Below are 15,250 nucleotides of genomic sequence, written 5' to 3' on the forward strand. Positions count from 1 at the left end.
AACCAGCATAGCAACTGCTTTATTTGGCATAGCAACCACCATATGTACCCTAGCAACAGCTTAGCAGCCCTATTTTATACCATAGCAATTGAGCAAATACCATAGTGTAACCCTAGCAACCATCATAGCAACCACTTTATTTAGCATAGCAACCACCATGACTTACTTTTTGAGTATAGGGGGTGCTATGCGTTTTTAGGGAAATGTTCAATACCAAGGGGAAAGGCTCAGATGCTTACTATGTCTGCTGTGCTTACTCTATTTTATTCTTGCTGTCTTTTATGTGGTATGTGGTGTTGAACTAGTGTGTGTTTTGTAGGATAAGCAGCTGTATGTAGCACTGTATGACTAAGACAAATTTCCCCTCTGGGACAATAAAATCTAATCTAATCTAATCTAATCTAATCTAATGTCTACCTTAGCAACATCATTGTAACTATCTCTGCATTATCTGTTTTAACTTTTGTATTTTATATAATATATTTTGCATTTTCATGCACTGGTAATACCTTGGCATTTCTAGTTTATATTGCTATTTTTTGTATGTTATCAATGTAATATTTGTACTATTTGCACTGCCTGTTTAATACATTCAGATTTTGCATTTACTGTAATGATGATGTGAGGTGCTCTTTATCAGATACTGTGATGCTGCAAACAACAGCTCCATCTAGAGGTAGAATATGATAAAGCTCCTGATTACATTAGATATTAATGATGATGTGAGGTGCTCTTTATCAGATACTGTGATGCTGCAAACAACAGCACCATCTAGAGGTAGAATATGATAAAGCTCCTGATTACATTCCTGTAGATATTAATGATGACGTGAGGTGCTCTTTATCAGATACTGTGATGCTGCAAACAACAGCACCATCTAGAGGTAGACTATGATAAAGCTGCTGATTACATTCCTGTAGATATTAATGATGATGTAATAATCTGCTACTCAATCTGATTCCTTCTGCAACATCAGGGAGATTTACACTTTACAATTTGATGTCTGCTACAACAGCACCATTTAGAGGTGGAGTATGATACAGATGATGGACATAATATGAACTATGATGTGGATGCCTAATAAGGACAGCTACTCTAGTTGTTTGAAATGGCACTTCAACCATGTAGCCTACAAGCTAATACAGATGGCCTCATTTAACCATTGCAGTGTGATGAAGACCATTGCACTTTCATACATGTTCAAATGAAACATATCATAAGCCACATTTTCAACTATTTATTTTGTACAATAAATCTACAAATTTACATCAACAAAAATAATTGCATATACACAATGTACATACTATCTGGGTAAGGCAGACCGGTTACAGCCTACGCACACACACACACACACACATGGGTTAATTTGAATGGAACAAACCATTTGTCTCACAAGGAACAATCACAGAGATGCTGGAATAACCTATGTTCCCCTGATTTCTCTTACAATTAGCATACACCACAGATCAATAACATATTTATTCAGAACATAAACAAATAAACACAATAAAGGAAAGTAGAAATGTGAGCTTTAGTAATGCTTAGATCCTTCAGGTTATGATATTGTGAAATGTGATTGTGATTTTTTTTCTGCCCAAGCTGATGAAACTGTCTCTCCTGAAAGGATGGCTATTTTTTAAAGACACCTCTGATCTCTCTCTCCTCCTCCTCTCCTCTCTCTCTCTCCCCCTCTCCTCTCTGCCAGTGTCACCCCTCTGATCTCTCTCCTACCCCTCATCTCTCAGCTCTGAACTGAACTTCTCTGATCAGCCTCCTCCACCAGTCGACTGAGTCTCTGGACAGTCTCCAACAGTCCCTCCATCTCTCTGTTCTTCTCCTGCAGCTGTCTGTTGAACTCTGCCTCCATCTTCTCCTTGCTGATGCTGATGTTTCTCTGTAGTTGAGGCAGGATGATCTTCATGAGGTTTCTCTCTGCTTCAGTCCTGGCCTCTCTCTCATAGCTCTCTCTCATCTCCTCCATCTCCTCTCTGTGCCTCTCCTCCATCTCTCTCTTCTCTCTTTCTCTCTTTTCTCTCACTCTGTTCAGCTTTCTCTCCATCTCCTCTCTCTGTGTAATCTCTCTCTTTAACTCACTTTCTATCTCTCTCTTCTTCTCCTCATCCCTCTCTTCTTTCATCGTTCTCTCCAGTTCTGTTGTTTTCTCACTCAATGTCCTGATTTCTGTTTCATGCTGCTGAATCTCTACCTCCATCTTCTTCAGAGACTCCTGCACATTTTTATCATGTTCCTCTCTTCTCTCTCTCTCCTCCCTCAGTTTCCTCTCCTCCACCTCTCGTTCTTTCTGCATCCTTCTCTCTATCTCTCTGAGCTGTCTCTCTGCCTCCTGGTAGGTCTCAGTGCTGTAGAATCTCTCTCTGTTTCCTGACACCATCTCTTCTATCTTCTCTAGCAGCTGTGTGATCTTAGTGTCATCAGGCGTGTCCTTAACGTTGAGAAGGTGACACCTGTTCCCACATTTCTCTACCAGCTGCTGGAGCTCCTGGCTCCCTGTCTGGAGCAACTCCTCCACACTCCTCTCTCTCAGCCCCTCAGCATGGGTGAAGAGGATCAGTGTGTGTCCCCAACAGCCCTCCCCAAAAATATCCTCCATTTTCTCCAGCATCCTCCTCTCCTCCCCTTCAGACGGCTCCACTGGAATCAGCAGGAGGAAGGCGTGAGGTCCTGGGGCAGACAGACGGACACAAAGCCCCACGTCCTGTCTCATGTCCTTCTCAGAGAGTCCACTGCAGAACCAGTCTGGAGTGTCCACCACGGTCACCCGTCTCCCAGCCACCTCCCCCTGTCTGCTCTTGCTGTGCTGGGTCTCTGTGAGTGTGTGTGTGCCCAGGATGGTGTTTCCTGCTGCCCTCTTCCCAGCTGTGCTCCCCCCCAGCAGCACCAGCCTCAGCTCAGACGCAGCAGGAGACACTGGGGGGGCTGGACCAGGACTCTCTCCTCCCACTGCAAACACACACACGCACAATAAGCCATCACACAGTTACATTATAGCACTTCAAACACACACACACACAGACACAATAAGCCATCACACAGTTACATCATAGCACTGCAAACACACACACACACAATAAGCCATCACACAGTTACATCATAGCACTGCAAACACACACATACACAATAAGCCATCACACAGTTACATCATAGCACTGCAAACACACACAGTCACAATAAGCCATCACACAGGTATAACATCATAACATTACAGCAGACATCACCCACATCATAACATTGTAACAACCACAGCAAGTAAACGTTGAGCTGCATGTTAGTCTGTCATTGCTAGTGAGTCAATGTGAAGGTAGCTTTACTTTGCACTCCACACATTCAAGGGTCTGGTTGCCATGCCTACTACTACTACCTAGCTAGCTTCCTAAACTAGGGTTGAATTGCGACTGCAATGAATCATCAAATATTCATCCCTATAGACATCCATCCAGCTCTAGACTTGACACACATATTACACACATGTAATGAGTTCTGCATCCCCACTGACTACCACTATGAGAAAGCTACACCCATGAATGGAGCAGAGACCACTGATGACTTACTGAATGGAGGCTCATCCATACTCCATCTTCTCCTGATGGGAGGAGGATCTGGATCTGGGAGCCCAACACAGAAACACAGACAGACACTGGATCAGTAACCTGTTCAACTACAGTCGTGGAGCTCTCTAGATTCATAAACTGGATGATGGGACCATTTCATACTTTTCCAGTGTGATTAAGATTGTAAGGACATCTTGGGGACTGGACATAGTGTACACACACAGGAATGATTTGTTTCACACTCACCTTCCTCTTCCTCCTCCAGCTGTTTCTCTCTCTCCTCCTCCAGCTGTTTATCTCTCTCCTCCAGCTGTTTATCTCTCTCCTCCAGCTGTTTATCTCTCTCCTCCTCCATCTCCCTCTCTTGTTCCTGCTGTTGGGTTCTCAGGTCCTGTAGTTGTCTGTTCCTGTCCTGCAGTTCCTTTTCCAGTGACTCCAGTTGTCTTTTACTGGTCTCCACCTCACTGGTCATGTTCTCCAGTAAACTCTCTCTCTCCCTCTCTCGTGTAGTCATGTTCTCCAGTACACTCTCTCTCTCCCTCTCTCGTTTAGTCATGTTCTCCAGTAAACTCTCTCTCTCCCTCTCTCGTTTAGTCATGTTCTCCAGTAAACTCTCTCTCTCCCTCTCTCGTTTAGTCATGTTCCCCAGTTCTGTGTCTCTTTGATGGAGGAGTTTATTCTTCTCATCAAGTTGTCGGTTCATCTTCTCCATGCCTGTGTTCTTCTCTTCTAGCTGTTGTGTCATCTTCTCCCCCTCTTTCTTGTTCTCCTCTAGTTGTTTTAACATCTTCTCCATCTCTCTTTTCTTGTCCTCCAGCATCTTCTCTCTCTCCATCAGTCTCTTTTTGTTCTCCTCCAGAAGTTGCATCTTCTCCTTGAGATTATTTTCTCCATCTTTAATCTGCAAGTCCTTTCCCTGCAGTAGTTTGTCTTTCATCTCTAATTGTTTGGTTTTCTCCTGGGAGTTGTTCTCACTCTCCTCTATCCTCTTGTCTCTCTCCTTGATTTTGTTTTCTCTCTCTTCTATCTGTTTGTCTCTCTCATGTACAAGTCTTTTCCTCTCCTCCATTTCCACATCTTTATCTTTCAGTTGTTTGTCTTTCTCCTGAAGAGCCTTCCTGCCCTCCTGCCTAGATTTTTGTTTCTCTCAGTTATCTCTCTGTTCTTCTCCTCTAGCTGCAGGTTCATCTTCTCCATCTCTCTGTTCTTCTCCTCTAGCTGCAGGTTCATCTTCTCCATCTCTCTGTTCTTCTCCTCTAGCTGCAGGTTCATCTTCTCCATCTCTCTGTTCTTCTGAGCTGGTGGAAACATGTTGTGATATTTTGTTAATATTTTCATGATTTAGGTGTTGATTTACAGTTTTTCTCAGTTGCCTTTTCCTGCTTAACGATGGCCCCTTAATCAGTCTGTATCTATCCATAAAGGTGCCAACTTTGTGTTGCTCTTCACAAGATGAGAATATGTGGCCTAATCTTTGTGACAGAGTGGACTGAATCTTTACTGCAGTAAATACTACTATAGTACCTACTGTATGTATTTGAACTGTTGTTACTCTACTGCAGTATATTCCTATGTAATGGGTTTCATTTGGTTACTTTTCTGTAATTAGTATTTCAGTTTACCACCAAAGTATGAGAATAGAATGGCATCAATTAATTATGTTTCAAAGTATATATCATAATTCTTTACAAGGGGTTCATTTGGCAGAGGCACACAGGAATGTAGCACAACATACAAGGTAGGATGCACCGGTTCAAATTGATAGCTGTAATTTTATATTGTCAATTGTTTAATGATTGATTGGAAAAATGTATTCATCTGGCCACTAGCTGTGTTGTTTGAAGGAAAGGTTTGTTTGTGTTGCATGTTTTAAACGTTTTGATGGGGTGAGAGCCTCAGTGTAGGCCTAAGAGTTAACTGATTTGACAATGTGATTTCAGAGTTGACAGAAGCTGTGAAGCGATTGAGAAAAACTGTAATGAGAAATTTCATTATCTAGTAGACACTTAATTTGTAGTCAATCTCTTGCTTTATATTTTTGCCTTTTTGCTAATCTATGTATCTCTATGTACTGTATCATGTTGCACACATATACCCAGTAAGTTTCTTTACTCTCTCTCTCTCTCTCTCTCTCTCTCTCTCTCATAATAAGATTCAGATTGAGACTACTGAATTGATCACATTACTCCAATTCTTAAGTCCCTGCACTGGCTTCCAGTGAGTCACATTTTGAGTCACACAAATTGACTCCAAAGCAGTGGAGTTAATTTGTTTATAAATTTGTTTATAAATCCCTAAATGGAGCAGGACCTAATTACCTATCAGACATGCTTCAGTAAACACCTTCCAGACCTCTCAGGTCCCAGGAGAAGGGTCATTCAATGACACGGGCGCCATTTGATGGGATGCAGAAGGCACCAACTATAGCCACAGTGTGTTTCTAAAGCCTAAAGATGATGTACAAGAAAATACTATTCTTAAAGAGTATCACACAATTTTTAACCATTTTTCACAAGTACAGAGGGTCCCCGTTAAAAATTGACACTTCATTCACGATAATGGTGATTCACGCAGCTGGGTGACATGTAAGTACAACTGCAGCCGCTTGGGGGCAGCATAGTCCGCTGTGGCGTTCAACGGTCGAACTGGACGGCGCATTCGACAGCAAGGGCTGTTTTCAGTGTTTTCAGTGCGTTTCTCTGTTTTTAGCAGCCCCTGCAACATGCTAATCCACTGTAGCCTAAGCTTTGTACATAATGTTAAACATAGTTTTGGATTCAGTGGCAAGATTTCTTGATTGTATAGTGCCTGTCTCTCAGTAATGTTTTAAAATGAGAGCTTCGTCAGCTGGCAGTAGGCTACTTTGTCGGTAGTCATGAGAAGTTCGCTTGCTAACAGAACATAAAAATGCTGCCCAGAAACCTTGTGAATAGTTCTGACACTAACGAGGTTGAAATATAGCCTTTGCCTACAGCATCTCCTTAACAGTAAAGTTAACAAAATGACAGCATTCATATGACAAAGGAAAATGAATCCGGTCACTCAAGACTGTGCCGCAGCCGTGGGGCAGAAGACGCTTGGTGGCCGTCCACAACGTTATAAACTTAACCTAAATAGCCGGCTGCTGTAAGCTACAATCGGATTTTATTGTATACCCCTGTTGTCTCAATGATGATAACATCTCATTTCCGACTATATTTCAAAGTGTGCCGTTCATTTGCATTATTAACATAACATCGTATTTTGTCATTTTTGGCGAAGACATGTATTCCGTTAGGGATATTGAACATATTTAACATTCTCTAACCATCGTGATTTCGAATTGGTGCAGTTGTCAGCACAAAAACTCATTTTATTCTTTTGCTCTTTTGCATTGCTCTATGCTGTTCTATGGTGCTTTCTGCCTCTTGGTTGCGCACGCATGTTTTCGTGGCGTTTCATAGAAATCCATATATAATGAGCGCATAAAACGACTTGTTGACGTTTTGGGACATTAATACATGTAGGCTACGTTAAGCTTTAAGGATTGTATGTCCTTAATTTATTTATATAGGCCTATTTAGGCTACTTGCGCAAACCCTGGATACTTTTATTGCCACACAACAATATTGGTGGTATTTGTTACATTAGCTTCAAAAGGCACCGCTTCAGAAAGCTGCACTGCTTGTGAAAGAAGGGGGTGGGGGAGGGGAGCTTGCAGCCAAGTGTCGGAAAAATGCATAGCCTACAACACAGAACCCGCTTCTCGCATTAGTCACTGACAGTAGACACGCTTCCAGCCTAATGACTTTCACACATTTTGAATGATTTACAGCAGGGGTCTCAAACACCCAGCCCGCGGGCCAAATCCGGCCCGCGTCCTGCCCAATTCCGGCCCGCGACGTATGACAAAATAATAATGTAATCCGGCCCTTGAGGCTATTAATTGCGACAAACAACGATACTGCTTAAAATAGACGATAGATCCAGGTACGGTGACAAATCTCATTTGTAGGCCTACTCTACTCTTCAAACCCAAAAGTTTTCAGGAAATACTTGTATTACACGCGAGAAACACAAAGACGTGCATATGTAATGACGCGGAAGCGATGCAGGCCATAGTGTTGTAGAAATTGAAGCAGAAATTAAGCAGAAATAGGCCTACACCAAATGTTGAAAAACGTTCACGTGTGATGAAGTCTTAGGTAAGCTATGTTATTCACCTATTCTAATTCTGAAGAAGAATATCCTTTTGGAGATTATGATCGATCGTCTATGACAGTGATAGTCACGGTGCGTCTCTGAATGGAGGTGCGTGTATACAACGGTGTCCACTAAGCATACCATGCTTGTTTCGACCCTCTGCCCAACATAGCTTGGAGGTTGCAGTGGTAATCGTGATAATAGTGTCCGTAATGGATGTGGTACAGACAGCAGGGCTAGTAGAAATAGGGCTCTAAAGAACTACAAAGTCACCCGCAATATGATGCGAACTTCTGGGTACTGCAGAAAATATTTCTTAACTTCAAAAACTCAGTGTCTAAAACTCGGTGTCATTCAGACTCAACCCTCTTGACGTTTGGTGATTAATTGACAGCTGTTTTGGGACACGTTAAACTTTCTTTATAATGAGCGCATAAAACGACTTGTTGTTTGGGACATTAAGCTACGTTAAGCTTTTTCACGTTAAGGATTGTATGTCCTTAATTTATTTATATATTTAGGCTACTTGCGCAAACCCTGGATACTTTTATTGCCACACAACAATATTGGTGGTATTTGTTACATTAGCTTCAAAAGGCACTGCTTCAGAAAGCTGCACTGCTTGTGAAAGAAGGGGGTGGGGGAGGGGAGCTTGCAGCCAAGTGTCGGAAAAATGCATAGCCTACAACACAGAACCCGCTTCTCGCATTAGTCACTGACAGTAGACACGCTTCCAGCCTAATGACTTTCACACATTTTGAATGTCTTTCTATAGGCTAAGCATATAATGGAGATAGAGTAGAAAACTGGATTTAACTAAACAAATGTAACTAAGTAAACTGATTGTTTACTCTACAGTAGGCTATGTTCCCCCTCTCAGGCTGTACAGTAGGCCTATTGAAAGTAGGCTAATGAGCTCAATAGACACGTTAGCGCTTCCATTAGGAAACTTTCGTTGCAGACTTTCACAACTGATTGTTTAGCCTACTGTAGGCCTACTCTACAGTAGCCTAGGCTATAGGTTATGTTCCCCCTCTCAGGCTGTACAGTAGGCCTATTGAAAGTAGACTAATGAGCTTAGACACATTAGCGCTTCCAGCCTAATGACTTTCACACATGAATGATTTACAGTAGACACATTAGCGCTCCACGCAGTGGCGTAACTAGGCCTAGTAGGTGCAGCAAGTGCAGTCGCACCAGGGCCTGTGACCTCCGTCGCTACCCCCGCAATGCAATTGCTGGAAAATTCTATACCGGTCCTTTCTGACTACCTGCGTGCCTTTGACCAGGCCAAGGCTACAGCGCAGACACTCGCAAATAAATGGGGGTTCAGAGTACATTTGAAAATGTGAAGAGTGAAGCGTCACTTTGACGAACTATCGGAAGATAAACGCTTAACCGATGCAGAGAGATACTTAAAAGTGCAGGTATTTAATGCAACTCTGGACATCATAATCAGTCAGCTCTCCCAAAGATGTGCAAGCATGCGGGAAACTTGTTATGTGTTTGAGTCTTTACGTCCTATGATCCTTCAACTCGCCGGTGATGATGAACTGCTTGAAAAGGCAGTAGCCTACGTTTGTCAGACCATTATAGCATGGACATTGCACCGACATTCCCAACACAACTCCTCTCATTCAGGTCTTGCTTTAAAGCAGAGATTTCACAGAAGTCATCTATTTTTCAACTTGCCAAAAGGCTGGTGGTAGATTATGACAGTGTAACATCCACATTCGGGGAAGTGTGTACTGCTCTCATGTTGTTTCTACATTGCCTATGACTGTGGCAACAGCTGAGCGATCTTTTTCCAAATGTTCAACAATTGCTGGTGTACAGGCTATAATCAATTAGCTAAATCATTTGTCCAGCTGTTTAAACATTTTTTCGTGTTACATTCAAACGCAAAAGGTGCTTTGATATATTTTGTTTAAACGTCGGCAAGCAGGCATGCTGCGGTTGCAATGAATGAGGATAATTGGTTTTATCTGCGGTGTTATTTTTTGCATTTTGAATATGACTCGCTCCAGCACGTCTACTTTTTTGCACGGTGCTTTCTTAAAGGAGCTGCACCATCTTACAACAATTGCATCTACATTTTCATATTAGAATGTTTTGTCAAGTGTAAGCTTAAACTACCGTGATCAAATTAAGTTTCCGTGCCCCCGCTGAAAGTCTCTTATGCTCTTATCGTTACACTATCAAATCTATAAGTAACCGTGACAAATAGGGTATAAGATATATAAACTCACGCTATTGTATTATCATATATGTTTGGTAATGGCTCAGCTTTCTCTGATTGTTCTACTGACTTGGAAACTGCATCATGGAAGCAGTAAGTCAAGTCGCATCAAAAATAGTAGTGGCAGAACTCCAAAGTGACACCTTGTGGTTGTTTGTGTCAACTGCCGTTTGTGCCATTTCTGCTGAGAAAATGGGGATCGTGATTCCTGAAGGAACCCGTCCAAACTTAACGGGGACCCACTGTACATGGCCATTTCCATGAGTCCGGTTTGACCGACATGACATTTACATCTAAAATAACACCATGTAAATGTATAGCGCATATACAGTACGATACCCTGGGCTAAGCTTAAAAGGACAGCGCACATACGACACCCTGGGCCAAGTTCAAACAGCCTGATGCCTTTTCACTGCTTTAAAGACAAAGCTTGTTTTGCTGGAACAACCACTGTGTAGCCCGGGGCCATCACAGTCATACCCTCCCCTTTAAGGGTACTACATACTCGCCGCTCCTGACCGGTAGCGCGACAACGTGACGTCAAAATTGCGTCATTTCCTCTGTTGCACGAGAAATTTCAGCCTCCCACAGGCAGGTGGTGCACAGGAGATTTTTTTTCAGATGCGCGCGACAAGCAGGATGAGCTTGAAGCCAAGATCAGGGAGCATGCGCGCCTCTATATGACATCAACCACATTCAGGCATTTCATATAGCCTAGCCCACATCTTAAATAAACATGTTTGAATAGTCAGTTTGAGAAGAGAGGGAAATTAACCTGGCTAAGTTACAGCGAGAGTTCGTGATTTTTAAATAGTTTGCTGGATAAGTTAATGAAGCTACCAGAGAGAGATGTAACACAGGGAATTAAGATGAAAGACCTAGGACCCAGGGACATGCCAATAATCCAGCAAAAGGTAACAAAGATATGTATTTTCAACCAAAGGATATCTAAGACCTGAAAAAAATCTCTTTCCACCTTAGGAAATTACACAAACTCATCTTTCAGCACAAGCCAGCTAGCTAAAATTTCCCTCGGGATGAATAAAGTATCTATCTATCTATCTAGCTGCACACACCTTGGAAACTAGATGGTAACGATGGTAGTTGTGAATAGCAGCAACCGAAGTCTGAAGTATCATCACAGAGGGCAGTTTTTACGGTCATTGAGGCCAATGCCAATTCAGGAGAATATTGCAACTAGTGTGACCACCACGCGCGAGTATAAATGGTTACGGCGTTCCCGTGACGTCACATTGTCACGCTAGCGGTCGGGAGTGGCTAGTATGTAGGGCGCTTAGTGACGGTGGTCTCTACGGGGTCTGTCACCACACACGCGGCCATTGAGTTCTTAGAGGAGCTGTTTGCCCACTGGGGCAAACCCACAGCAATAACCACAGACAACGGCCCACAATTCATCTCTGCAGAGTTCACCACTTTACTACTCTACCTCTGGCTTTAGAGGAATATGCTGAGGTATAGAAAGAACATTAGTTGGGTTTCTAGTTTTAAAATCGCCTTTTTCACTATGGGGAGGTTGGGCAGAAATCAATGTGGGAATAGAACTATAAGCGCATGTCATGCTATTACATGAAGCAGCTTGATCTAGAGTAGTAGTGCTATGTGTTACCTGTAAACATGTTCAGATCCGTTTACATGCACAATGTTATTTGAATGGATACCTGGGGGGCATGAATCTGTGGTATTTTCTACTGAATGTCAATGTCTCTGTGAGGTTGTGATGTTGTCAGAGAGCAGCCTGGCTCCATATCAGTTTGTCTGTCTAAGTGGCCTGAAGTGGCCTCTACGGGGTCTGTCACCACACACACGGTCACTAACTTTTTAGAGGAGCTGTTCGCCCGCTGCAATAACCACAGACAACAGCCCACAATTCATCTCCGTGGAGTTCACCACATTTCTGAGTGAGTGAGGGATCAAACACATACGCACACACACACACAACCCACAGAGATCAAACACATACGCACACACATACACAACCCACAGGGATCAAACACATACGCACACACACACAACCCACAGAGATCAAACACATACGCACACACACACAACCCACAGAGATCAAACACATACGCACACACACACAACCCACAGGGATCAAACACATACGCACACACACACAACCCACAGAGATCAAACACATACGCACACACACACAACCCACAGAGATCAAACACATACGCACACACACACAACCCACAGGGATCAAACACATACGCACACACACACACAACCCACAGAGATCAAACACATATCAAACACATACACACACACACACACAACCCACAGAGATCAAACACATATCAAACACATACACACACACACACAACCCACAGGGATCAAACACATACGCACACACACACAACCCACAGAGATCAAACACATACGCACACACACACAACCCACAGAGATCAAACACATACGCACACACACACACAACCCACAGAGATCAAACACATATCAAACACATACACACACACACACACAACCCACAGAGATCAAACACATATCAAACACATACACACACACACACACAACCCACAGAGATCAAACACATACGCACACACACACAACCCACAGAGATCAAACACATATCAAACACATACACACACACACACACAACCCACAGGGATCAAACACATACGCACACACACACAACCCACAGAGATCAAACACATACACACACACACACAACCCACAGAGATCAAACACATACGCACACACACACAACCCACAGAGATCAAACACATACACACACACACACAACCCACAGAGATCAAACACATACTCACACACACACAACCCACAGAGATCAAACACATACGCACACATACACACACACACACACAACCCACAGGGATCAAACACATATCAAACACATACACACACACACACAACCCACAGGGATCAAACACATACGCACACACACACACAACCCACAGAGATCAAACACATATCAAACACATACACACACAACCCACAGAGATCAAACACATACGCGCACACACACACAACCCACAGAGATCAAACACATATCAAACACATACGCACACACACACACAACACACAGAGATCAAACACATATCAAACACATACACACACACACACACAACCCACAGAGATCAAACACATACGCACACACACACAACCCACAGAGATCAAACACATACGCACACACACACAACACACAGAGATCAAACACATATCAAACACATACACACACACACACACAACCCACAGAGATCAAACACATATCAAACACATACACACACACACACACAACCCACAGAGATCAAACACATACGCACACACACACAACCCACAGAGATCAAACACATACACACACACACACAACCCACAGAGATCAAACACATACTCACACACACACAACCCACAGAGATCAAACACATACGCACACATACACACACACACACACAACCCACAGGGATCAAACACATATCAAACACATACACACACACACACAACCCACAGGGATCAAACACATACGCACACACACACACAACCCACAGAGATCAAACACATATCAAACACATACACACACAACCCACAGAGATCAAACACATACGCGCACACACACACAACCCACAGAGATCAAACACATATCAAACACATACGCACACACACACACAACACACAGAGATCAAACACATATCAAACACATACACACACACACACACAACCCACAGAGATCAAACACATACGCACACACACACAACCCACAGAGATCAAACACATACGCACACACACACAACACACAGAGATCAAACACATATCAAACACATACACACACACACACACAACCCACAGAGATCAAACACATATCAAACACATACACACACACACACACAACCCACAGAGATCAAACACATACGCACACACACACAACCCACAGAGATCAAACACATACGCTCACACACACAACCCACAGGGATCAAACACATATCACAAACACATATCAAACACATACACACACACACACACAACCCACAGAGATCAAACACATACGCACCACCTTTACAACCCACAGAGATCAAACACATATCAAACACATACACACACACACACAACCCACAGGGATCAAACACATACGCACACACACACACAACCCACAGAGATCAAACACATATCAAACACATACACACACAACCCACAGAGATCAAACACATACGCACACACACACACAACCCACAGAGATCAAACACATATCAAACACATACGCACACACACACACAACACACAGAGATCAAACACATATCAAACACATACACACACACACACACAACCCACAGAGATCAAACACATACGCACACACACACAACCCACAGAGATCAAACACATACGCACACACACACAACACACAGAGATCAAACACATATCAAACACATACACACACACACACACAACCCACAGAGATCAAACACATATCAAACACATACACACACACACACACAACCCACAGAGATCAAACACATACGCACACACACACAACCCACAGAGATCAAACACATACGCACACACACACAACCCACAGGGATCAAACACATATCACAAACACATATCAAACACATACACACACACACACACAACCCACAGAGATCAAACACATACGCACCACCTTTACAACCCACAGAGATCAAACACATATCAAACACATACACACACACACACACAACCCACAGAGATCAAACACATACGCACCACCTTTACAACCCACAGAGATCAAACACATATCAAACACATACACACACACACACACAACCCACAGGGATCAAACACATATCAAACACATACGCACCACCTTTACAACCCACAGAGATCAAACACATACACACCACCTTTACAACCCACAGAGATCAAACACATATCAAACACATACACACACACACACACAACCCACAGGGATCAAACACATATCAAACACATACGCACCACCTTTACAACCCACAGGGATCAAACACATACACACCACCTTTATAACCCACAGAGATCAAACACATATGCACCACCTTCTACAACCCACAGAGATCAAACACATACACACCACCTTTATAACCCACAGAGATCAAACACACTGTGTATGTGTTGGATCTCTGTGGGTTGTAAAGGTGGTCCGGGTGTGTTGATCCCTGTTTGCCTGTGGGTTGTGTGTGTGTGTGTGTGTGTGTGTGTGCGTGTGTGTGTCATGATGAATGTGTGACTCCACTGCAGACCGTCAGTGTGT

The 15,250-nt window shown here is 43.1% G+C and overlaps 2 protein-coding genes across 2 annotated transcripts in view; both read right to left on the minus strand.

Moving 5' to 3' along the window:
* Window positions 1-1,222: 1,222 nt before the first annotated feature.
* Window positions 1,223-4,689, minus strand: LOC121690227 (trichohyalin-like). Its single transcript, XM_042070661.1, has 3 exons — window positions 3,816-4,689; window positions 3,570-3,623; window positions 1,223-2,961 (listed from the first exon to the last, which is right to left on the minus strand). The coding sequence occupies exons 1-3, from the start codon at window positions 4,636-4,638 to the stop codon at window positions 1,742-1,744; spliced, it is 2,097 nt and encodes a 698-aa protein (XP_041926595.1). The 5' UTR covers window positions 4,639-4,689; the 3' UTR covers window positions 1,223-1,741.
* Window positions 4,690-4,837: 148 nt separating this feature from the next.
* The window catches only part of LOC121691603 (butyrophilin subfamily 1 member A1-like), a 23,438-nt gene continuing 13,025 nt past the window's right edge, over window positions 4,838-15,250 (minus strand). Inside the window, exons 5-6 of the mRNA XM_042071185.1 lie at window positions 5,888-6,016; window positions 4,838-4,867 (exon numbers count right to left, since the gene is read on the minus strand). Of these exons, the coding sequence (XP_041927119.1) occupies window positions 5,991-6,016 (26 nt within the window). The 3' untranslated portion in view covers window positions 4,838-4,867; window positions 5,888-5,990. The remainder of the gene's footprint in view (window positions 4,868-5,887; window positions 6,017-15,250) is intronic.

This window comes from Alosa sapidissima, chromosome 2 (genome assembly GCF_018492685.1).
Source record: "Alosa sapidissima isolate fAloSap1 chromosome 2, fAloSap1.pri, whole genome shotgun sequence".
Taxonomy (NCBI): Eukaryota; Metazoa; Chordata; class Actinopteri; order Clupeiformes; family Clupeidae; genus Alosa; species Alosa sapidissima.